This window comes from Trichechus manatus, unplaced genomic scaffold, assembly GCF_000243295.1.
Source record: "Trichechus manatus latirostris isolate Lorelei unplaced genomic scaffold, TriManLat1.0 scaffold00096, whole genome shotgun sequence".
Lineage (NCBI taxonomy): Eukaryota > Metazoa > Chordata > Mammalia > Sirenia > Trichechidae > Trichechus > Trichechus manatus.
The window spans coordinates 8,279,200-8,305,421 of record NW_004444032.1 but is presented as its reverse complement, the minus strand read 5'-3'; the positions used below and the strand labels follow the sequence as shown (position 1 = coordinate 8,305,421).

General features: G+C 37.3%; 2 protein-coding genes across 5 annotated transcripts in view; one reads left to right on the top strand and one right to left on the bottom strand.

The window, feature by feature from the left end:
- The window catches only part of HBP1 (HMG-box transcription factor 1), a 32,998-nt gene extending 13,446 nt beyond the window's left edge, over positions 1 to 19,552 (top strand). For all 3 annotated transcript variants that reach the window (XM_004382600.2, XM_023737045.1, XM_023737046.1), the window contains exons 4-11: positions 1,195 to 1,336; positions 1,699 to 1,810; positions 1,895 to 2,007; positions 4,539 to 4,695; positions 5,631 to 5,775; positions 11,205 to 11,522; positions 17,160 to 17,301; positions 18,448 to 19,552. In XM_004382600.2, coding sequence (XP_004382657.1) covers positions 1,195 to 1,336; positions 1,699 to 1,810; positions 1,895 to 2,007; positions 4,539 to 4,695; positions 5,631 to 5,775; positions 11,205 to 11,522; positions 17,160 to 17,301; positions 18,448 to 18,465 — 1,147 coding nt within the window. In that variant the 3' untranslated portion in view covers positions 18,466 to 19,552. The remainder of the gene's footprint in view (positions 1 to 1,194; positions 1,337 to 1,698; positions 1,811 to 1,894; positions 2,008 to 4,538; positions 4,696 to 5,630; positions 5,776 to 11,204; positions 11,523 to 17,159; positions 17,302 to 18,447) is intronic.
- A 43-nt stretch (positions 19,553 to 19,595) lies between these two features.
- COG5 (component of oligomeric golgi complex 5) overlaps positions 19,596 to 26,222 on the bottom strand; it is a 304,101-nt gene continuing 297,474 nt past the window's right edge. For both annotated transcript variants that reach the window (XM_012557354.2, XM_012557355.2), the window contains one exon: positions 19,596 to 21,078. In XM_012557354.2, coding sequence (XP_012412808.1) covers positions 20,964 to 21,078 — 115 coding nt within the window. In that variant the 3' untranslated portion in view covers positions 19,596 to 20,963. The remainder of the gene's footprint in view (positions 21,079 to 26,222) is intronic.

Below are 26,222 nucleotides of genomic sequence, written 5' to 3'. Positions count from 1 at the left end.
ATGGGTCCTGTTTCATTTTTTTGCAAATGGATATCCAGTTTTGCGAGCACCGTTTGTTAAAAAGACTGTCTTTTCCCCATTTGATGGACTTTGGGCCCTTGTTGAAGATCAGGTGACCATAGGTGGATGGATTTATGTCTGGGTTCTCAATTCTTAGTAGTTTCTTGAGCTAACTTTAGTAGTTAGTTTCTTGAGGATAAAGTTCTTAAGGTGCTCCTTGAGGGAAAATAACTAGACCTTTCGTGTAGTTTGTTTTCAACAAATTTACATTAAAAAACAAGAAATAGTGCTTAGTTACAAGGAGTTGTAGATAAGCTGCTTTCTGTTATAATAAATCTAAGGATTTTAATGTAAAATGATTCATTGTATCTGCCCAGTGATAGGTGGTTGGTAGATAAGGAGTTCACTGTTGATCACATTAAGTTTCTTGTATGCCGGCAAGTTGATTCTGACTTATAGAGACCTATAGGACAGAGTAGAGCTGCCTTACAGGGTTTCCTAGGCTGTAATCTTTACAGAGCAGATCGCCAGGTCTTTTCTCCTGCAGAGCTGCTTGTGGGTTCAAACTGCCGACCTTTTGGTTAGCAGCTGAGTGCTTAAGCATTGCATCACCAGGGCTCCTAATGTTAAGCTTAAAACCAGCCAAACCCATTGTCATCAAGTCAATTCCGACTCATAGCAACCCTGCAGGACAGAGTAGAACTGCCCCATAGGGTTTCCAAGGAGCATCTGATGGATTCAAACTGCTGACCTTTTGGTTATCAGCCGAGCTTTTAACCACTACGCCATGTTAAGCTTAGATACACTTTATTCATATTGAGACTGAGTACATAAAAGTAGAAGGAAGAAATTGATAGGGAGCCCTGCACAGGGACATCATCCTTCATGAATGAAAATATGCACATTTATGTATATTTATTAAGAATGGATGGTAAAAATAGATACGAAAGTATTTAGTAATTTAAACTACATTGTCAGATCTGAAAAAAATGGTATTTAAAATGTATGTGGAGAGTGTAGGTGAGAAGTTGTGTTAAGGAACAGCCATACTATAAATGAAGTCTTGTTGTCTTTATTGTTTTCCTTATATGTCTTATATGTAACATTGGCATTTTGAAATGAGGTTTTTCATCAAAAGGAAAGATCTATTTTAAAAACCTATGTTTTATGATTAAAACTGCTGCTTTATTTTAGATCATCTCCTGTACACATCATAGCGACTAGCAAAAGTTTACATTCCTATGCACGCCCTCCACCAGTGTCCTCTTCTTCTAAGAGTGAACCAGCCTTCCCTCATCACCACTGGAAGGATGAAACACCAGTCAGACATGAAAGGGTGAGTTTATTCATGAGGTTAAACTTTTACACAGTTTGCACAGTAGTTGAACTAGATTAATTTTCCCCCTTTAAGAAGTTCTTTAGAAGCACATACAGATGGGAAATAGTTCTCATTGTTCTAGAGTTGATTTTATGTATAGCTCTATTACTAGTTTAAATAAAAGCAAAACATTAAAAGTGGGAACATGCATTTAAAACTTCCATAAACGTCTATAAGCTTCAGTTTTTGAAGGCATTATATTTTCCCTGTGCTTAGAATGGCTGAATTATTCACTAATATGTTGGCGTGAGACAAAAACAGGTATTAACAAGATATATTAAAAAATCAAAATAAAAATGTTTGTAATATTTTCTCACTAGGCAAATAGTGAGTCAGAATCTGGCATTTTCTGCATGTCTTCCCTCTCAGATGATGATGACTTGGGATGGTGCAATTCCTGGCCTTCAACTGTTTGGCACTGTTTTTTGAAAGGTAAAAAAAATACTTGAATTTTTCTCAGCTTCCTTGTGTAACACAGTAGTCACATATTTAACGTTGGTCTTCTGCTTAAACTAGGCACACGGCTATGTTTTCATAAGGGCAGCAATAAAGAATGGCAGGATGTTGAAGATTTTGCTAGAGCCGAAGGCTGTGATAATGAAGAAGATCTCCAAATGGGTACTCACAAGGTAAATTTAAATTCTTTGAAAATCTTCCAAATGAAACCTAAAGTTATTGTCAGCCTACAATTCTAGTCTCTGTTTGCTTTCATATTTAAATGGCGTGTTACATTTTAAGTAGAGGTTTTGTGACTGCCCTTTGTTGCTTACCTGATGGAGAGGAACAGTGACTTGGGTTTACCTTTCTAATTATACTTCCTTATTTGCAAAAAAGAGTGTATTTCTTAGCACTCTCCATTTTATGTTGGGGAAGACTAAACTGGCATTCAAAATAAATAAATAAGTAAATAAACCTACCAAAGCCTTATTTTAGATAATCTACAAAGTGGTTAATTCCCCTGTGGGTAATTGAGAGTTGATTATATTGTTAATTTTTAAATAATTCCATAAACACTACATTTTCTAAGTTAATAAACAAAAGCAGTAGTGGGCACCATTAGGATAAACATCCATTGACTCCTTTAACATTGAAATTTCTTATTTCTCCTCTTTCTGTGGTAGGCAAAAAAAAAATAAGCATGCAGAGTGTGCTTGTTTACAATTCCTTTTTTATCCTGCTATCCCCTCTCATTGAGTTTCTTGAGAAAAATAGTTCTGACTTGGCTGTCTTCAGTTTCCCCCCTTCATTGCTCTACTTCACGATAGAAGCCCAGTTCAACCTCTACCACTCTACTAAAATTTGTCTGAAAGGTCTCTAGCTTTATTCTAATTTCTAGGACCAGAGACTTCTGCTTGTTCTATTTGACATCTCTGCAGCGTTTGACACAGTGGGTTAGTTCCTGAAATCATCTTCCATTGGTTTGTATAGCATGGCAGTGCCCTGATGTGCCTTCTGATGTCTCAGTCTTTTTGACTGGCTACTTGTCTGTCCGTGCTGCTGAATGTAGCACAAGGTTCTGCCCCTCCTCATTCTTCAGCAGCTCTTCTCCACCAGTATTGTCAGCAGCACCTCCATAGTGGGTTGGGGAAAGCAGGTTGAACTTGGAGTCGGGAAACTTCTAGCTCTTGCAGTAATTGTTTGTGTGACTGGCCTTGAACAGATTGTTCACCTCTGTGGGTGCTGGCTTCCTGGTCTGTCAGATGGGATTGGATTAGTTTTAAACCATGTAGCTTTAAGTAATGTAGCTCTAAGAATTTTGTTGTCGCTGTTAGGTTCTATTGAGTCGATTCTGACTCATAGTGACCCAGTGTGATAGAGTAGAACTACCCCATAGAGTTTCCTGGGCTGAAATCTTTACCGGAGCAGATTGTAAGGTCTTTTCTCCCAAGCAGCCTCTGGGTGGATTCAAACTTCCAACCTTTCAGTTAGCAGTTGAGCACTTAACTATTATACCACCAGGGCTCCTTTCTAAGAATCGTTAAGATTCTGTAATTCATTTATTTACAAGTATATATCTATAGCCCTTACCTGCACATTCCCAGTTGCTTGTTAAAACACCTCTATGTGAACATCAGTCAGTTCTTCAAACTCAGCTTAGTATGACCAAAACCAGACTTGCTTTCTTTCACTTCCTGGCTTATTCTTTCCCTCTTCTTTTAAAGATATTATTAGCTTTCCTGATTCCCAGATTCCAAACCAAAGAGTTGTCTTTTATAATTCCCTTTTTTCCCTTCATATTCAGTTGATCAATTCTATTTCCATAAAAAAGATTTTCTGTAATCATTCTTCTCATTCATTACTTTGTTCATGCTCTAGTTTAATAATGATTGGATACTATAACTAGCTGTTAGCATGTTTGTCTCCTTTTGTTCTTATGAGTCTAAGGGTAGGGATCATGTCTTCTTCATGTTTGTATTTCCAGAGTCTAGCACCCAGCATTTTCTAAATGCTCAATAACTATAGTTTAAATTTAAATTTAATCTGGTTCTACCACCACTGCATTAGTTAAGATTTTGTTTTACTTGTGAATTAAGTAACAAGTTCTTTTCTTTATATTCTCAAATAATAGATTACTTGAGGTACCTGCTTTAATCTGCAGTCATTGTTATTTTAAAATTGATGATAAGTCATATTAATAAAAATAATTGACTTCCCAAAACCCTCTAAAGGGAAAGTTTAAGTACTTTGTACGTCTTTAAGATCTCTTTACTAACTGGTCCCTCCTTTTCAGCCTTATTTGCACCGACTCTGAACTCACCTTGTATTTTTAGCTAATACGCAGCACTCACCAAGGAAGTTGCTAATTAGAACTGTTCCTGGTGCAAGAAATGGTCTTCTTTCACCTTTCTAAATTTCATTCTTCTTTTAAATACCAGTGTAAATGGGAATCGAAAATCCTTCCTAAACATCTCTGTCTTTTGGAATTATTATCTTCCTTTATTTAAACTCCATTAGCATTAAAGTGCTTATTCCAATTTGTATTATATTATAGTTATTTTTATACATATCTTTCTTCACTGCTGGGTTGAAAGCTCATTGAAGACAAGGACCCTGTCTTGTTCATTTTTATCTTTTCCACAAAGTCTTGCGCATCATAGGAACTTCATTATGTATTGAATTGTACATTTCCAATTCATTCCCTCTGTGCATATGTTTTCAGGGCTATGGTTCTGATGGTCTAAAGTTGTTATCACATGAAGAAAGTATATCATTTGGCGAGTCTGTACTGAAGTTGACTTTTGATCCTGGTACAGTAGAAGATGGTTTACTTACTGTAGAGTGTAAGCTGGACCACCCTTTCTATGTTAAAAATAAAGGTAGGATTTCAGTTGAATTTCTAGTAACTTTAAGAAAAATTTGTTAAATCCTTAATTATGTCTTGTGCTTTTGGTGATTTAAAAAAAAAAAAGGGAGAATTTCTTTCAAAAAACTAAATAAGATTACCACAGAAATGCTTGTTAGTAATACCTAATGGTGCTTAAAAATCATAGCAGTAGTCAGGTGGAACTCTTACTTCTGTGAGTATGAGAAATTTTTATATTCACGTAGCATACTACAATAAGCTCTCTGTTATCTTGGTATAGTTTGGGGAATGAAATATTCTGGATAATCACATTATGGTTTAGAGTTACCAAGTATGTTATAAACTTGAATCACTTTTCAGAGCCTTACTGTAATAAAATCATGTCAAATGTGTAGTTTAATAATCCAGAGACTTATTTCATGGACTCAGTAATCATCACTTACCACTTACCATCTTGTAGATTAAAAGGTCCCTGAGTGGCACAAATGGTTTGCACTTGACTACTGACCTTAAGGTTGGCAATTCGAACCCACCCAGTGGTGCCGTGGAAGAAAGTCATGGCGATCTGCTTCCATAAAGATTACAGCCTAGAAAACCTTTCGGAGCAGTTCTATTCTCTAACACGTGGGGTCGCCATGAGTCAGAATTGACTTGATGGAAACTTTTTTTATTTTGTAGATTGATAAAAGTGCGATTAATAGGAATCTTTTTAGTAAAATGCTGAATTAAACGAGTTTTAGAGGATTTTTACATTGCCTAAAAGAAATATCTAGTACTTGGTTTATTGCAAAGATTCATGACTTGTGTTAGAAAAGCTCTTGGAACTTATTTGAAATAATAACTTTTTGTTCTAAAGACACAGAAATGATAGGTTTGTATAAGAAATAATTGGGGGTGCTTTCTGTCGTTCCTCATGCTTTATGTGACCATTGTTTAATTTAACTCTAGGTTGGTCATCATTTTATCCAAGCTTGACTGTGGTACAGCATGGCATTCCATGTTGTGAAATTCATATTGGCGATGTATGTCTACCTCCTGGACACCCCGATGCCATTAATTTTGATGATTCAGGTGTTTTTGATACATTTAAAAGGTAATATTGGATTAACTTTTTTTTTTCCCCCAGTTAAGGTTTGCGCTTAGTCTCCCTAATTATTGCTTAGTCAAATATTTAGGAGGGGTTAGCCTTTGAAAATTTGAGAATTTGAAAAGAATTACTTAGAGGAAAGTATATATGTAACTAAATAAAAATTATTAGGTAATTAAAGTAAAATAGTAGTAAGCGGGGAGTTTTGCATAGAGTAGTCAGTCATATAGGAAAGGTGAGTTTATAAAATGTTTAGAGTTAGATTAGGAAATATTCCACATGTTATATGACCAAGTTACGTTGTTTGATAGTTATATAAAAAAATTCCTTTCTGGACAGTTTTTAACTAGTTCATAAATCTCTTACTAATATGATTTGTAATTAACTGAATCTTATTTAATTTTAACTAATTGCATCTGTGTAAAATTACTCATTTTTGCCAGATGCATTAGGTGCATGGTTTAGCTAATAATAAAAATAGCAAAAGCTTGACATTTGGAAAGACTTAAGAGAGGGAAGCTAGTAAGTGGCAGAATGAACCCACATGTCCTGACTCTCAAGAAGGTTGACCGACTATTCCATTTTGCCTGGGACTTTGCTGGTTTTAGCACTGAAACTCCTGCATCCCTGGGAGCTACTAAATCCTGGGCAGACTGGAACTCCCAAGTCTGAGACTCATTTTACTACCCTATGTTTTAAGTCATCATTTTAGTTCTTAATTTCCCACTGCGTGCCTTTTCTAGGTAGTTTCTTATTTTGAGCATGAGAAATTTGTGTAGCTGAACTTGACATTTTAGTGCTTTGAGGTGATAGAGCTAGATTCTAAAGTACAGGAGCAAGATGAAAAATCTTGTATGTCAGAATTACTCTTGGAAGGTCTTTAGATCACCCAAAAGGTATAGTATGCGTGGTTTTTTATATGTAACCTTACAGAGTAGTTCTTACTTATACTACAGTTTGAGAAGAACTGGGCTAGACTGAAAGAAGATATTCAGAGAAAGTCTGTGTGCAAATATCTGGGATTTTAAGACTTACTCTTTCTTTAAGATAATTATCAAATCCATAAGTGTGTATGGGCACTAAGTAGAGAATTCTCAAAAGTTGTTCTTTCAGATTTTATTTCATTGAGTTTAGTATAAGGTTAATATGTTTGTATCTTGTAAGGATAGTGAGGTTACTATTTACAAAAGCAGATAGCATGGGACCTGGCACAGGGCCTGTGTTCAGTAAATGTCTGCAAGATTGGAACCTAAATGCTGTTAGATTACATGTGTCATATACGCTATGAAAAATTGTAGAGAAATAAGGCAATATTTTAAGATCTGATACTCTTAGGTATTCTTAAGGTGTGGATCAGATATAAGTTACACATTTTGGTGAGAGTATAAACTGATAAATTTTACACAGTAATTGGGCTTTATCTTGTCAAGTTGGCTAACAGCAGTTCCATTTCTGTGTATATCTATACCCCAGAGAAGTGAATTCTCGTAGACGTGCACTTGGAGATATGTAAATAAATTTGTAGGTGTGTTGCTGTGATAGGAACAATATCAGTACCCATTAACTGGAGAGTGGTACTTAAATTGTGATATGATTACATACTGGAATTCTTTCTGCCAGTAGAAAAGACTAAACCTTAACTGTACATTTTAAAGCATGGCTTAATTTTAGAAATGTTAAGTAAAAAATTGTCTCAGAATATATATAGTATGATTCTATTTTTTATGGAATCACATTCTTCAGAAATACATCTAATAAAATTATAAATATATTTAAATTTATATTATTATATTTAGATATTATATGTAATACCCATTATGTAATTGTGGATGGAATTATGATTTGGTGGGGGTACTGCCTGACACAGAGGGGGCAAGGAGGGCAAGACGGGAAAGAAAGGAAGAAGAAACCCTTAGTCCAAGAGAGGACCCCAGAATAAATTCCCAGGTATCACTTGGGGATTTGGGCAAGCTTTTGGGTCATGATGTGCAAGGAGAGACATTTGAGTAGATTCTAGCTTGGTTAAGGAGCAGAAGGCAGCAAGCAGTGAATGAATGCTCTCTTTAGACACCAGTTGAGGCTCTCTTGAAGAAAAAGATTCCAAGTAAGCATGATTTAAAGAAGCTCATTCTGAGGCACTGAGAATTCAGGCCAGTCTTTTGGGCATCAGGCAGGTTTAAATTGGTCCCTTTTGACTTTATGAAGTTGACATTTCTATTCAAGTGAAATGATAATTTAACAGACAAACTTATTGACTGCCTTCTACTTTATGTACCAGGCACTGTACATATGTTAATTTAGTTAATCTTCACTACTCTGTTAGTAGATTATATCCTCCTTTTACAGAGGGGGAACTAAAGCAAAGAGAGGGAACATGCCCAAAACATAGCCAGTAAGTGATATAACTAGGATTCAAGCCTATATCTTGTAAAAATTCCAAATTCAGTACTCTATCTACTAATCCAGGCTACTTCTACAATAATAATTAAAAAACTCGTTGAGTAGATTCCGACTCACAACGACCTTCTAAGACAGAGAACTGCCCCATGGGGTTTCCAGGGAGCGGCTGGTGGGTTCGAACTGTCACTCTTCCAGTTAGCAGCTGAACACTTAACCACTGTACCACCAGGCCTCCACAATAATAATAGATACCCCTAATTAAGTACCTATTATGTGCCCACCTTGTCCTAAGTGCTTTACATATATTGTTTTTTCAGCAACACTGCAAAACATATATTATCTTCGTTTTACAGGTAAGTAAACTGAGGCTAGATGGTTTATTTAACTTACCCAAGCGCATACTACTAGTAAGTGGCAGATTTGAACTCAATTAAAATTTTACAGTATTACGTTCTCCAGAATTTACTTAATGATTTAACCCTTTCAGTCACCCAGCTATTATTTGAGAGCCTAGTTATGTATGTGCTGGGTTTAAAATCAGTCAAGACATAGGCCTTGCCCTCTTTGCTTCCAGTCTTGAGAAGGAAATGGATTAGTAAATATATACGATGTGGTATACTGATTGAGAGGCAGTGTATCATATCTTGGTAGGACCTTGAGCTCTGGAGCTACGCTGCCTAGATTCAAATCCTGGCTCTACAACATATTAGCTGTGGAACCTTGGGTACATTAACCTTTCGACGGTTCTTTTTTTTTTAATCTGTAAAATGGGGGTAATATTGTAGGGAGGATTAAATGAGTTAATAATATATGTGACGTTATAACATATAACTTTAAAAGGCACTACATTATTGTGAAATTTTAAAGAAATGATTTGACAAAGAAGGTGGGAAAGGGCAGTCTAAGCTGAAGGAATGGCATGTACAAAAGTCAAGGTGTGAAACAAGGCACATTCCAAAGAATGCAGGTAGTTTAATGAGAACAGGTGCTTATCTGAGGGGGTGTAGCAGAGGATTAAGCTATTTTCTAGAATCTGGTGTCCTGTGTCCTGTTTTAACGCTGTAGTCATGTCAGAAATTCTGTGATTGAATATTTCAAATTAATTTGAGTTGTATTCATAACGGGAATAGATGATGGCTGTATTTGTGCCCCTAGAGGCACATTTTTTTTGGGGGAGGGTTCATATTTTAGAATTAGCTACCCTATTTTAAAATCTTCCAGTATTTCAAATTGTGATTAAATATTTTTCTTTAGTAGAGATTAATAATTTTGTGTCAGTTTCATTTATAATGCTTAAGTTTGCTATTTTTTAAAACTGTATATGGGAGGGCTTAAGATATTTTGTGGAAGTTGCAACCTTATAGATAAAATTGCTTTTGACACAATACTGATTGCTAAGCATTCGTTAGATGATTTTGGAGTCATAGTTTAAGTACATTTATTTCATGTACTACCTTGTTTAAAAAAAGACATTGTGATTGATAATTAGAAGTCATTTTTATTGTGTTAGTGAATAGCATGGAACTCCCCATTTATTTAGCCCTCTTCTTCTGTCTTTAGAATAATTCATAATCCCATCTAGAAGTCTGAATTCAGAGTGCCGGCTCTAGGCGAACGCTTTCTCTCTGTCAGCTCTGGAGGAAAGTCCTGTCTCTTTAGCTTGTTTCCTGGTTCCTTGGAAATTTCCATGTATCAAAGCATCTGTCCATCTCTTGTCTGCTCACTTGTTTAATCTTTTACATGGCAGACACTGACTCAAGATACTCCCTACACTAATCCTACCTGATTAACATAACAAAGACAGCATATTCCCAAATGGAATTACAACCACAGGCATAGAGGTTAGGATTTATAACACATAACAGCTAGTATCAACCTCTTGTGCTGTATTACTGGAATTTCTGTTTCAGGGAGAGAAGTAGGAGCTGGGTTCAGAATAAAAGCTGAATAAAAGGTTTTTTACCAAGAAAGTATAAAGTATGGGTGGAAGGAGTTGACACAGTTGGAACAAGAGAGTTCTTTCGACAGGTGCTGCCTTTAGGCTATGGCCTACATTAGCTTTAATTTTCAGCTGTTATTTTTAATTACTGTTATTTGTTCACCTTGAGTTTAGTGGATGACTCCTTGGTTATTTGGCAGTGCAGGGTACCATCGTGTGGTTAGGAAACCTGGGGTTTTGGAGGTAGACAGATGTGGGTTTGAAACATGGCAGTGTGGCCTTTGTAGTAATACTTTATCTTTTCTAGACTGTTTGCACATATCAAAGACGGGGATAATGATACCTTCCAAGCAGGCTTGTTAAAGAGATAAGATATAATATAGATAGCTTATTTCCGTGCCTCTGTAAACTGTTCAGTTTTATACAAAACAAAATGTGGCCTTTCCTGATAAATCTGTGTTTTCAGTATGAACTTTTAAGTTAGGCTATGCTGTAATACATGGATGGCCATCTAGTGATACTGATACATGTATGGCTGTTGGTCGTTACACAGTGACTCAGATCACTGTGCATTCCTTTAGCTGATTTTAACAGTTTTGAGTGCCAATATTTACTTACTTTTTTTCTTCTGTGGTAGTCAGTCCTTAGGCCTGCCACTGTATCTTAATTTTCTAGATCTAGGCTCCTGTAGGCCAAGAAATCAGATTGTCAAATTTGTCAGAATTGAATCTAAAGTAAGAATAAATGGGTTGTGAGTAGGATCAGGAGGAGGTGCTTGGTATCAGTAGAGTTATGTGGCTTATAACAGATTCCTATGGGGGGGCTCAAAGTCTTTTTTAAATTAACTTCCTTATTTTCAGTAGTTTTTTTTTTTTTTAATAAGTTTAGTCAGTGGATACATAATTTAGATAAGTAAGGTTTCATCTTACAAGCAACTGTCAATGGCAAGGTCAAAGTATAAAGTTTTGATAACATTGTATAGGGTGAATACATTGACATTTCCAGTCAAATGTTATTTTTTTTTTTAATCTGTTTTTACAAACCAGATATATCTAAGTGGAACTAAAACCGTGTTTTGTTTTTTTTTAATTTATAGCTATGACTTCACACCTCTGGATTCTTCTGCAGTGTATGTGTTAAGTAGTATGGCTCGTCAGCGTCGTGCATCTTTGTCTTGTGGAGGACCCGGTGGTCAAGACTTTGCCAGATCTGGATTCAGTAAAAACTGTGGCTCACCTGGATCGTCACAGCTCTCTTCCAATTCTTTGTATGCTAAAGCTGTCAAAAACCACAGCTCAGGGACTGTGAGTGCCACTTCTCCTAACAAGTGCAAAAGACCAATGAATGCCTTCATGCTTTTTGCCAAAAAATACAGAGTTGAATATACTCAGATGTATCCAGGGAAAGATAACAGGTAAAAATAGTGATAATTGTGATTATAATTGAGTAACATTTCAGTGCAGTTCGCAGTAACTGGTATGGTTAAATGCACTTATTTCTTTTATAGCTTTTATTATTGAATTCTTTTTATTTTCTCAGATTGACTTTAAAATGAAAAGCTTAAGTGAAATTTTTAGTACCATGTGCAGTTATTTTATATACTACCTAGATAGGCAATTAGGGTACCTTAATGGTAAGTATCTACCTTTTAAAAAATATTAAATGTCATTAGTCTGTCAGAAAGCATACTTCTAACAACTGACAGGTCCAGCTTTTGGAGCAAGGTATTGGCTTGGACACATTTGAGAAATTTTCATCATTCTGGCGTTTTCATAAATTTAAGCTCTATAAAAAATTCAGCTTAATTACTAAAGATATTCTTTGGATCATGTTTTAGAAACACAGGAAAGTTTTCTGGAGGGATCGTCTTCCTCTGAATTCTATCAATGTGAACAAAGAAAAGCTAGAAAATAAGAATTAGTTTGAGGTTCTTATTCTAAGCTTGTGTTACACATTTGGAGGGGGAAAAAATCAGTAAGTGGCTACTTGAACCAGACCTTTTTTTTTCCCTGTGATTTTTTTTTTTGTGGTGTCTTTACCTGGTTTTAGTATCAGGGTTATGCTGGCTTCATAGAGTGAGTTTGGGAGTATTCCATCCTTTTCTGTGCTCTGAAATACCTTTAGTAGTAGTGGTGTTAACTCTTCTCTGAAAGTTTGGTAGAATTCTCCAGTGAAACCGTCAGGGTCAGGGCTTTTTTTTTTTAATTGTTGTGCTCTAAGTGAAAGTTTACAATTCAAGTTAGTCTCTTATACAAAAATTCATACATATATTTGTTATGTGATCCTAGTTGCTTTCCTTATACTGTGACAACACACTCATTCTTTTCACCCCAGATTTCCCATGTCCATTCAACCAGCTCCTGACCCTCTCTGCCTTCTCATCTCACCTCTGGACAGGAGCTGTCCATTTAGTCTCATGTGTTTACTTGAGCTAAGAAGCACACTCTTCACGAGTATCATTTTATATCCCATAGTCCGGTCTAATCTTTGTCTGAAGAGTTGGTCTTGGGAATGGTTTTAGTTTTGGGCTAACAGAGAGTCCGGGGGCCATGTCTTCTGGGGTACCTCTAGTCTTGATCAAACCATTAAGTCTGGTCTTTTTACTAGAATTTGAGTTCTGCACACCACTTTTCTCCTGCTCCATCAGGGACTCTCTGTTGTGTTCCCTGTCAGAGTGGTCATTGGTGGTAGCCGGGCACCATCTAGTTCTTCTGGTCTCAGGCTGATGGATTCTCTGGTTTATGTGGCCCTTTGTGTCTCTTGGGCTAATGCTTTCTTTGTGTGTCGTTCTCCTTTGCTCCAGGTGGGTTGGGGCCAATTGATGCATCTTAGACGGCCGCTCGCAGCTTTTAAGACCCCAGACACCACTCACCAAAGTGGGATGTAGAACCTTCTCTTCATAAACTTTGTTATGCCAGTTGACCTAGATGTCCCCTGAAACCATGGTCCCCAGACCCCCACTGCTGCTACTCTGTCCCTCAAAGTGTTTGGCTGTATTCAGGAAACTTCTTAGCTTTTGAATCAGACTTCTAATGTGTAATTATGCAGGTATTTAAAATATTCTTTTACCACTTTATATATTACCAGTTTGAGAGGGCAGTGATGGTTCAGTGGTAGATTTCTCACCTCAGTGTAGGAGACCCAGGTTTAATTCTTGGGCCATTGTACCTCAACTGCACTCATCTGTCAGTGGAGGCTTGCATTACTGTGAAGCTGAACAGGTTTCAACAGAGCTTCCAGACTGAGAGAGACTAGGAAGGAAGGCCTGGGCAATCTATTTCTGAAAAATCAGCTAATGACCACCCTGTGGATCACAGTGGCCTGATCTCGTTGTACACCGGGTCGCCATGAGTTGGAGTCTGACTCAATGACAGCTAATAACATTATCACTTTATGTTAATAAAAATCTAATTTAGCTAAGAGTTTCACTTAGTTTGGATATTTCATAAGAACAATAATTCTTTTGTAAACAAAAATAAAAGGTACCTTAAAAAATTGGAAGACTAAAGTATTCATTGCTTACGGTTAATACTAAAAAATGAAAATTGCTTCTAGATCAGGAGTATATTTAAATGACCTATTAAACTTTTTTAGGCAGTAACTAAATTTCATAAACTGCCTTTAATTAACCCCCCCAAAAATATTAACTTTCTTTCAAATCCAGTTTTGAAAAACCTTATTTAATCTTCAAGTACCTTGTCACGTAACATTATTCTATTCTTTTTTGCGATGTCCTTAACACTTCAGCAGCATCTTTTAGAATGTAAAGGAACTTTAAGAACAGTTTAATTGGGCTAGGCAGAATATCCATTTTTATTTTCTCTAAGGAAAGAATGTGGTGTTTACCTTCTGTTCATTCTGTAGACTATCCTGAAGGATTTAAAGGTAGCAGAGATTTTATAAAACATGCATCTTCATTCATTGTTCTTTGGGAGCTTTATAGAAAGGACTAGCTCTTCCTTTGTCAGGTCTCAAAACCAAAAAAAAAAAAAACAGTTGCTGTGGAGTCATTTCTGACTCATTGTGACCCTAAAAGACAGGCTAGAACTGCCGGATAGGATTTTCAAGGCTGTAATCTTCATGGAAGCAGACTGCTGCATCTTTCTCCCACGGAGTGGCTAGTGGATTCAAACTGCCGACCTTCCGGTTAGCAGCCGAGTGCTTAACCACTGCACCGCCAGGGCTCCTCAGATGTCAAGGATGTACTTATTTTACAACTACGTCATGCTATGGAGTGTGCAGACACTGGCAATTTGTAGTAAGTTGCCAGATTTGTCGAAATGATGACTGACCTTAAGAGTTGTCCTCAGCAGAGCCAGGAATAAAAACTCAAGTCCTTCCTACTTTCTTTTTTGTACCCTTACTCATCTCTTAGAGTCTTCTATTACTCTCTCCCTCTCAAACCAACCAAGTTCTCCATGAATTAAAGTTATATTCTTTCCAGTCTTCCATTTCCCTCGTAACCAAAACTATCATTTCCTTTACCCTTGATGTCATGGCGAAAAGCCAAATGATACCACATAAAATAACTAAGTTACTTATTCGGCTTTGAATGTCTGATAAGCTTAATTCTAAGTATTTACATTTTAAAAGAGGAGCTTCTTGTCCCAAATGCATCTGATTTGGGAGTTGATTAGTATATATATTTCTTGGTCAGTTTACTTTAAAACATACAAATAACACTAATGATTATCTTTGTCCTAGTTTCTGTTTATTTCTTTAGAATCAGTTCCTAAATGTAGAATTACTGAGTCAAGAGTTCTGTGGGCCTTTTCAGCACTGTTGAAATTTTGTGTAACTTTTGTCTCTGTCACTTTTGTGACCTGGGGCTATTAACCTAAATTCTAATTCTGATCTCTCATTTATCAGTAAAAAGAGTGGGTAAAGCTGTATTCTTTTTTAAAAATTCAGTTTGGAAGTCGTCTTCTCTGGTGACTAGTAGGTGATTTTCTCAAGAAAATATACTTTTAGAATATAAAAGCACCTTAAGAACAATTACACTGTTACCCTTCCCCTCTTTTTTTATTTAAACTAAGGAAATAGCTGGCCTTAGAGATTTACTTACTGGAGTCATGCTGCATCTTTCCTTGTATCGTCCCTCAGGGATGGTGTGTGTAGGACTTTGTATACATCCAGTGCCTGATTATTAAATATGATAATAGAAGCAGGGCTAGAATAAGATTCATTAATAATCCTCTTCACCCAGCAGTTGAGAGTCTCAGCAAGGAAGCATTCTGGGCAATTAGACTACCCCTGATTGTAAGAATAGTGTCAGCCTCAGTTTTGCTTCCTTAAGGTTATTGTTTTACTGTTCTTTTTTTAGGATCACCAATTATATCAGGTTATACCCCTCACTGCTTATAAATCATTTTATAAAGCATTTTTAGCCCTGCTCCCAGGTGGTATGTTGTAATCGTCTAACACTGAGGGGTATCAGAAGCACACCTATCTATCTCTACATTGAATTTTAATTTTGAACTTGTATTTTTCCCCCTCTCTAATAAGGATATGTCTTAATTCAATAAATGAAGAAGTCTGCATTATAGGGCAAATTGTGAGGGAATGGAGGCTAGAATAGATAGGTCAGAGAGATATATAACTTAGGGATATCATTTTAAGTTTGGTATAAACTTCAACTGCAAAACTAATTTTTAGATGATGTGTATATTTGATAATTGTCAAGGAAAGGTAACGTATAAATATTTCATGCAGAGCAGATGAAATGTGTATTGGGCACATTTCATTAGCCATCATCTTTTAACTTAAAAGGAAGGTTTTTACAATATCTTAAATGAAGGTAGCATAACTACCCCCTTCAGAAACATTTCATATTATTAGTTACTTGGGAAGACTGAAATGTGTATGTGTGAATATTATTTAATTGGTAAAAATGTAAACCAATTATATGATAACTTTAACCCAGACTATAAAAATTAGTCTTTCTTTTATTAAAGGAAGATGTAACAATATGCTTAATTGCAACAAGTTAATTGGATAAAAAGACAAATATACTTACTATATATTTAATTTCATTTTTAGTAATAGAACCTCTGTGGTTACTCTTCTTCTAAAACACAGATGCTTATGTTTTTAACTTCGTGTCAGAGAGTATAAAATCACTTGTATATATTTTGTGCAAGATGTTTTGGGATCTTCCGTGTTGTATCATGAAATAAGTCGTTAAAAGCTTTTCATAAAAGGAAAGTGGTTTAAGTCTGAGTGTCCTGAGTAAAACTGCATTAGTAGGTTTGGGAGCAGAGGAACAAGTATAAATAGGAAATAGGTTCAAATTTATATCATGTATCTGTCAGTTTGACTTCTTACATTTGAGTTTATCCAATTTTCCAAAGTGAGAAGTATGAATATTGCCTGAGGTTTACATGGTGTCATCTTGGGAGATGAACAGTAAGGCGTGCATAGTTAATGCTACCACATTTTTCACTGCGGTTGCATGAATGAAAAAGGACCTTTGTCATACTGTTTGGTGGGCTATAGGCATAAACAAAGTAAGAATAGTTTCAATAATAGCTGAATACTTTATGCTGCTGATTCTGAACATTGTCTGCCTTTATATCTTAAACATCTTTTTAAAATTGATGTGCCAGGATAGATCTAATGGTAATTTCAATTTTTTTTGAAATAATATTTAAAATATTTCCTTTTAAATGTAAGCTTTATAGAACATCCAATTTCAGATGTATTGTAACCATTTGAGATGGAGCCCTGGTGGCGCAGTAGTTAAGAGCTATGGCGAACTGCAGCTGCTAACCAAAAGGTCAGCAGTTTGAATCCACCAGCCACTCCTTGGAAACTCAGTGGGGCAATTCTACTCTGTCCTGTAGGGTTGCTATTAGTCAGAATTAACTTGATGGCAGTGGGTTTGGTTTTTTGGACAACTGGAAATATTCCAGAAGGCTTTAACTAAAATTTTCCCTTCCCTGTGTTGGACAAGATATTTATCTTTTTTTTAACTTTACAGAAGTAATAGCACTTGATAGGAGTTTTATGAAAACTTCTTGCCTTTAGCATTGTGTAAATATTTATTTTACAGAGCCATAAGTGTGATCCTTGGTGACAGGTGGAAGAAAATGAAGAATGAAGAGAGAAGGATGTACACATTAGAAGCAAAGGCTTTGGCTGAAGAACAAAAACGTTTAAATCCTGACTGTTGGAAAAGGAAAAGAACCAATTCAGTACGTTTCACCAAGTAGTTGCATAAAATCATCTTGATTTATCCCCATAGCTGAACTGGCATGTTGGGACAATTGTTATAACCTTTAAAAGGTTGTGTTGATGCTATTTCTCAGCATTTTTATACTTCAAATCTTAATAGTATTTTTACATTCTTACGTAAGGGGGGCTACCTTTCTTTTGATCATTAAGTGTCACTCTCTTAGCATGTTAAGTAGAAGTCTCAGGCAAGCTTGAGAAGAATGTTTGGCCTAAATATTGAGGTGGAGAATAATTTTGCAATGTAGTATTTCTAGTTGGGTTGAAAGTTATTAACCCATTAATAGCACAGTTGAAAACTTCTCTAATTTTTGGTGGTATGTCTCAACAGCCTTTCTTTCCTTAATTGGTGAGTGGCTAAGGAGGGTTAGAGGTGTGAGGGGGTACATTAACCAACCTTCATGGCACCTTTTCCATTTGCACAGAATTTCTAGATTAAAAACTTCAGGAAAGAGAGGGAAGTGTAAAGGCCCAGGAGGGGTGATAAACAAATTTGTACCATAATAATGCTACCTTGGATACACTTGGTTCTTACAACTTTTCCAGTACTATACCAGCATCTTTTAAGTGTTTTTAGATTAATTACAAGAAAATTTCACATGATAGAACAGAATGGGCTCAATTCGAAGTATCATTAAAAACTATAGGGAAGATGTCGGTACTTTGCAGCAGGAGAGCTGGCCAGGGATGTTTTTAATTGATTCTTTGTATTTATGCTTGTTTCTTTCATAGTGACCTGTAGGTCACACCTGTTAAAATTTTTCAAGAATTTATTTTAAAGAGTTATTCAATAGTTAGATTCCAGTGTGTATGAGGGTGACTGAACTGGATTTTTGAAGTTCTTTATTAACTTGGAATTTCACACGGTAGGACTTTGCCTATATCCCTTTTTCTGTTCATCCTAGTCCATCTCTTTGTTGTCGTCATTTTCTAGTTTCTGGATGCCTGAGCCGTCAGTATATTAGCAAACTTCTACTAATCACCACCCTTGAGAAAGTAGTCTTTAATAGTAAATTTATAAACATTGTCTTACACATCTTAGCTTTCATATGTAGAATTACTATGTCTTGATATGTAAACATTCACTGAGTTTAATTTTATTTTCACAGGGCTCACAACAACATTAAACCAGGATGCTATGTTCTTAAGTCTATATTTGCATAAACATTTTGACTCTTGATGGAAAGACTTAAGAAGATCAAGGTCTCACCATTTGTCCTGATTTGTGTGACCATGAAATACTGATAGCATTGAATCTTGAAATGATTTAATAATATGAGTGAGGATTTGCTTTCTCCATTAGAGCATTAAGTAAGCTAAAACTATCAACATTGTAAACCAAATTGCCTTATTTTTCTTCCAAACTTCATATATGTCTATCAGGTAATATAGGCTTGAAAATTGATATCCTGTGGTGCTAAAGTACAGTAGAAAGAGAGGAGAATTGTATACATGTTTTATTTTAAATTGTACAAAAGAATTTAAAAATATGTAACTGCTGTTTATACATTGGCTCCGTAGTGCTTATTAATCTGTATTGTACACATGATGGAATGAAGCAGAAGCTGGGAGTTGGCCTTTTCTTTGAGCAGCCACCACATGGCCCATCATCTGTGCCAAATATGGGAGCTCCTAGTCTGGCCAGTGCCAAGAGGCTGCCAGGATTGTTGCAGGTGGGTGGTGTCAAGTGTCCCAGAGCCACCTGCTGCAGTTACCACAGGATGCTGAGTTTGTGCACCAGGTGGCAGCACCCATCCATTATTTCCAGTGGAGACCTAGCCCAGGTCAAGATGAGTTAGTTAATAGCATTGGGATATAGTCACTGTAATGGTGCTATTAACAGTTGACATCATTGTATTTTTTAACTTTGTGTTCTATATCTCCTCAGCCACGTATCTTAAATATCTTACTTTGACATCGTATCTTTATGGTGGGGGCAGACCTTGCACTTACTACAGTGCAACACTTGCACTTTACTTTTTCCTCCAACTGTCTAAAATTAGAGCAAATACATTGGCAATACAACTGCTTTTGCTCTGAGCTACAATCATGGCTTTTCATGTTACTTACCAAGTGGTGTTTCTGGTTAGGAATCACAGCTGTAAAACTGATTTCAGTTCATTACACTTCTTCATGATGTTGCCCCTAAATTTTGCACACTATATTCTTGTATATTATTTCAAATAAAATGAAGAGAAAAAAGTTTATTTCTGACTTCTGCTGTTTGACCTTGACTAAGTGTTATATATGAGTCGTCAAAATAACCAGGTTCAGGGGATGAGAAATAATAAGGTACATTCCTAACAAACACTCAGAAGACTTCTGTTTCGGTTTTATAATTAGGAGGTAGGTAAGGGGACTTAAAATTTTAATTGAAAATAATAAAAATGTTAATAACAGGGCAAGGGCAGTACAAAAATAGGGACCCAGTTTATCTACTATTTATATTGTAGAATAAAAAATATTCTATTTTTAATTTGACATATTTATTACAAGGTTAAACAACCTTATTTAGTGCTATAACAGAAGTAGCACAAGTGGGTGGCTTTAACAAATTTATTTTCTCATAATTTAGGGAGGCTAGAAGTCCAAATTCAGGGTGCCAGCTCTAGGGGAAGCCTTTCTCTCTGTTGGCTCTGGAGGCGGGTCCTTGTCTCTTCTGAGCTTCTGTTCTGGGCAGTCTTCATGTGGCTTGGGATCTCTCTTCCCCCATCTCTGATTGTTTTGCTTGGCTTGTTAAGCTCTTTTACATCTCGAAAGAGACGACTGACTAAAAACACACCCTACACTAATCCTGTCTCATTAAAGTAAGAAAGATAACCCATTCCCAAATGGGATTATAACCATAGGCATTACCGCAGAGTTGATTCGACTCATAGTGCCCCTATAGGTTAGGATTTACAGCACATACTTTGGGGAGACACAATCCATAACATGATCCCAAAAGTGGCTTTTAATAAAATGATGCACTAAGCGTAAAGAAAGCCTTGCTTTATTTAAAGACACAGTATGACATTTAAACAAGGACACCAGTGGTTCCCAAACTCAGCTGCATATTGGAATCACTTGGGGATGCCTGTCTCCCTCCCTCAGACATTATAATTTTACTAGTATGGGCTGCAACATGTGCATCAGGAATTTTCAAGCTCCCCCAGTCATTGTAATGTGCAACCAAATTTGGGAACCACTGAGCTACTTACTCAGCCAACAGGTAGGTTTGGGGAAGCAGTGTATCTTATTATATAACTTGATCATATCCACTTAAAAGCAGTGGGGATTTTGTGTGTGTGTGTGTACCCATAGGAGGACACAGTTACGTGATGGGAAAGAAATTGTATCCAGCCTTGTAGAAAAATCAGCTAGGGGAGAATAGAGCTGGATGTCTTTTGGAAAAATCAGGTCCATGGAGTTTGAAAGTTGTGATAAATCTATTTTGACATTTTATGCTACTCAAGGTAGGAGTGCTGAAGAGGTAAACAAAAAGATCAATAGGAAATAGAGAAAAATCAACTACATTCTTACAGTAGTGGCTAGTTGCTGTTAGAGTATAATGTATGTTTCTTAGTTTAACTGTCAACCTTGACTGGGTTGGTGCAAAATGGAGATGAACACGTACTTTAGATTGTCACTGAAGGGTAGACATGGCTTTTTGAAGGAGATGAACCATTATGGGATAAACTGGTGCAAATTCTTTGCCTTCTCTGCTTCTTACTGATTGAACATAAGCTTCCAGGGCTCCCCTGAAAACCAAAATGAAAACAATGTCAAAAAATACATAAATGAAATAAAACAGCTTAACCAAAACCAAACCTATTGCCGTCGAGTTGATTCTGATTCATGGCAACCCTACAGGACAGAGTAGAACTGCCCCACAGGGTTTCCAAGGAGCAGCTGGTAGATTCAAACTGCTGACCTTTTGGTTAACAGCCCAGCTGTTAACCACTGCACCACCAGGGCTCCTAAAACAGAGGATGCCAATATATACAAATTAGAAATAAGCCCATTTCTGGAAGTATCATGCTCAGTTTCACAAGCCAAGTGGCCAACAGCCTTCAAACATTTATTTGTAAGTGTTGCTATGGCTAATGTGCAAAAATACAAACTTTTAGTCTGTATTGTACTGTGGAGGAGTCCTGGTGGCCCAGTGGTTAAGCGCTCGGCTGCTAACCTAAAGATTAGCAGTTAGAATCCACCAGCCACTTGGCAGGAGAACAGTGTGGCAGTCTGCTCCCATAAAGATTTGTTGTTGTTAGGTGCCATTAAGTCAGTTCTGACTCATAATGACCCGTGTACAACAGAACAAAACACTGCCTGGTCCTGCGCCATTCTCAGACAATCATTGCTATGTCTGAGCCCACTGTTGCAGCCACTGTGTCAGTCAGTCTTGTTGAAGGTCTGTTTTTTACTGACCCTCTACCAAACATGATGTCCTTCTCCAGGGACTGGTCTCTCCTGATAACATGTCCAAAGTATGTGAGACTAAGTCTCACCGCCCTCGCTTCTGAGGAGCATTCTGGCTGTAGTTCTTTCAAGACAGATTTGTTCATTCTTCTGGCAGCCCATGGCATATTCAGTATTCTTCGCCAATACCATAATTCAGAGGCAAAAATTCTTCGATCTTCCTTATTCATTGTCCAGCTTTCGCATGCATATGTGGCAACTGAACATACCACAACTTGAGTCAGGTGCACCTTAGTCCTCAAAGGGACGTATCTGCTTTTTAACATTTTAATCCATAAAGATTGCAGCCTTGGAAACCCTGTGGGGCAATTCTACTCTGTCCTGTAGGGTCACTGTGAATCGGAATAGACTAGATAGTAATGGGTTTGGCTTGGGTTTTTTTTTTTTTTTTTTTTTAAACTGTACTACAGTAAGTGGTTTAATCAGTTTCCCGTTCTCCTACTTCCTTATTAGAGACTTCAGAAAAGCCACACTGCAGCTTGTAGCTATTTACAGAGCTCACCAGGGGGAGCCCGGCACTGTGGGAAGGCATGCTTAGGTGTGCTGAGAGGATAGGGCCCTGTGGCTCACAGAGTAACACTAGTAGGTTATTATATCCCTGTTGTCGAAGGAATATGAACAACCCACAACTAGAATAAACTACTCTTGGGCTCAATTTTTGATAAATGATGCGATGAGGAAGCAGTCTGAATTTAGTCAAAAGCATGTGGTACCAATCAGCTATTTATGATATTCTCATGAATTAGATCAGAAGTCAGCCAAGTAGGCCTGCAGGCCAAATCTAGCCCTCCACCTGCTTTTATAAAGTTTTATTGGAACACAGCCACACCTATTTGTTTATGTATTGTCTATGGCTGCTTTCACATTACAACGCAGAGTTATCTGAATAGTCCAGGCAGAGGCCTGCAAAGCCTAAAATATTTACTGTTAGGCCCTTTACAGAAAAAGTCTGCCAATCTGAACTAGTTCCTCTGCTTAAGTATTAGATCATGTTTAAGTGGAGCTAAAAAGAATGGCTCAAAGACTAATTTTTCAGTTTCCCAATCAGATTTTTGCTGTAATACTGTTTTCTTCAAAATTTCATACTTTGAGATTCAAGCATTTCTATAAAGACAAATTAAAACCATTACTCAGCTCACTTACTCAATCTCAAGTCCCATGTAATACTTAGTTCTTAACTGATTCTTTGGCTCCCAAACATTGAAAACATAAATCCTAGGTCCGGTTATTTACATTTAATTGTGCGGAATAAACTTCCCAGAGTCCTGTCTATTTCATTGCTCACTCTACAGTCTCCCTCCACTGCCATATACTAATGAATTTCAAATCTCTTGTTTCCAGCCCTGATCTCCCTTCTGATTTCTGTATCTGGCTGTCTTCTGGACCTCTTTAGGTGACTTGCTTCTAATTTGCCTAACTCACTTGTCAAAAATTCACGGCAGTGTTCTGCCTCCTTTCCCCCGTTTCAACAAAGGGCATCATCTCCCCAAAGGTCTCTGTCAAGTTCTCTTTGACTCCTACACCAACATCCGATCCTATTAATTTACCTCATTGGTGTATTTCCACATCCAGCCCCTCCTCTCCCCTTTGCTTCAGTTTGAACTGCTGCCATCTTGTGCCCTAATTGTGGCTGCAGCCTCTCAGGTGGTTGTTCTGGCACTGTCTTCTCCATCTTCCATGCTGCATCGAGAGAGGTCTTCCTGAAGTATAGTATCACTTGCCATGCCATTATCTCTACAGGACGATGTCTAAGCTCACCACCTTCATCATCATCTTCCCCCAGCCTTTACTGTGCTGCAGCTAGGTTCTAGACAGTTTGATGTTGCCTAAAAAAACCCTTAAATTACTAGTTTCAGTTGTTTGTGTTACCAAGTAATGTGCAAAGCAGCTTCACCCCATTTGTAACTCTTAGCCCAACCCCGATGTCCACCCAGGTGGAGGCTGGGGTGTTTGTGTGCATTGTAGTACTCTGAAATATATATTTCTCTGTAACAAGGTAGGGGCTGGGAAAGAGTGCTTATCTTCAGCCACCCCAAATATCTCATAGTTATTGGGACACATTCTTTTAGGCCTTTGCATATTATCCCTGGAATGTCCTTCCTTGCTTTCTTCTGTGCAGCTTTTTATCCTTTCAGACCCAGCTCAAATGGTCCATCTTTGCTAAAGCTTTTCCTAATTCCAGACAGCACAAAAGAATGGAAACGTCTTGGAGTTACAGGAATTTGTGGAAAGGTCTATGACTTCTGCATCAACAACACTGGCTTAGCAGGATCTCAGCATTTTGGAATCCCTGGGGGCTGGCTCCATTCTCTGTTCAGGGAATGATTCTTTTCAATCTGCTGTGTGTGGAGAAATGGACAGGCTCCTATTAAGAGGTATATGTCTGGATATTTGGCTTTTCCCCACTACCTAGCTGTGTGACCTTGGCTACATTTTGAGCCTATCTGCTCATCTGCAAAATGGGAATAATACCTACATGATACAGTTGTGAGACTTAAAAGATTGCACTGTGATTGCACCTGGCCCTTGCTAGGTACACAGAAGGCACTCAAATACTGTTCTCTCACCACAGTTCCACGTGGGGTCTGGGGCTCAGATTCTCCATGTAATTTCAACAAGATATTTATACTTCTAATACCACATTATCACATTACAGTGTAAGCATCTGTGCACTTGTAAGTTAACATTGCGGGTTGGGTGTTCTGTTCATTTATGTATCCCCAGGATCTGGTGCTTGACAAGTGCATGGTGAATGAGTAAAAAAATGAATTAGAAATACAGGAAAGTAGAGCAGTAATGACAAGTAAAGACAAAAGTGCAGAAGAAATTCAAAGGCGAAATGTGATGGAGGGATCCTCAAAAGAAGCACCAACATGCAAGATGGAATTTAATGCTCTTACAGAACAATGTTTGGTCAGATGCCTTAGTTCATATCAGAGCCCTTAACAGAGCTATTTCTCTATAGAAAGCTTGCTTATTTTAGTAATACTTTTCCAGTTGCTATCCTATCCTGGGCAACCTCCTGTACCTCCACTCCCCAAATGTAGTCCTGAAGATTCATATACAGTAAAGAAATAGCCAAGGGCCCCAACTATTTTTGAGACAATGGTATACGTATATATACCACTAAGAAATAAAGTGAGTTGAAATTCACACACTAATATTTCTGTAGTGAATGGATTAAAACCATTTTATTTAATGAATAGGCAAAATCAACTTACCAGTTTCATTTGCATGCAAAAGTATAAGACATTATATAAATTACACAATATGTACAAGGAAGCTCAGAAATGAGTTTAGGTTGTGTGTTTTGTTTTTGTTTTTTTTTTGGTATACATCAAAAACACCATCAGAACTATGGGAGAAAAACAGATTTAAGCTGCCCTCCCATGTGAAAGCAAGATTTTCAAGCACTTTTATTAAATTATTTCATTTGCTTGAGCAAAACATCAGCTTTCTTGGAAGTCAGGCCAAGCATTATGTAAGAGTCTCAACAACTTTGGGTTTGTAACCAAAATAAGTAAATTGTTAAAGTTATCCTTATTAGGAGGGGGCGGGGGGCCCAATTAGCCAAGGAAACACGGCAACACTGCTCAATGTAACAGAAACTAGCCAAGTGGAGAGGTTTTCATGGAAAACAGATTTATGTCAGACAGTAAATATTCAGTGTGCTTAGTATTAAAATACATAAATGACTTAAAGATATACCAGATGCCTTCAGAGGTACTTAAACTTCAGGCTTTCCCCTGGCTCCACCCTCCCTCTTAGTCCCATCTCAGGCACCCAAAGTTTTCAGAGGTGTAGGTATCTAGTGGCATGGGAGGTACCAGAAGGGGAGACCAAACATTACCCTCTGTCAACAGGGGTCTAGTAGTTTTGCAGAAATACAGAGGAGCTGAGGGAATGGTTCCCAGCCGGTAGCCCTGGACCATAACAGGAGGGCAAGGGATTCAAGGATTCATACGGGCACCAAACATTGTCTGATAATTGAAAAAATAAGGTGCCACTAGGCTAATAAGACCTGTGGACATTTCTGACATCATAAAGGTATTCTCCTACTCAAATGGACTAAGAAAAAGCAATGGAGAAGAGGGCCACCAGAAGAAGAGGTGCTGCTCCATCACAAATATTAAGAATAAATGGGTTTGTGATGCACAAAAACGAACTCAAAATGGATCAAAGACTTAAATATAAAATCCAAAACGATAAAGATCATGGAAGAAAAATAGGGACAACACTAGGAGCCCTAATACATGGCATAAACACAATACAAACCATAAGTAACAATGCACAGGCACCAGAAGAGAGACTAGATAACTGGGAGCTCCTAAAAATCAAACACTTACGCTCATCAAAAGGCTTCACCAAAAGAGTAAAAAGACAACCTACAGACTGGGAAAAAAATTTTGGCTATGACAAATCC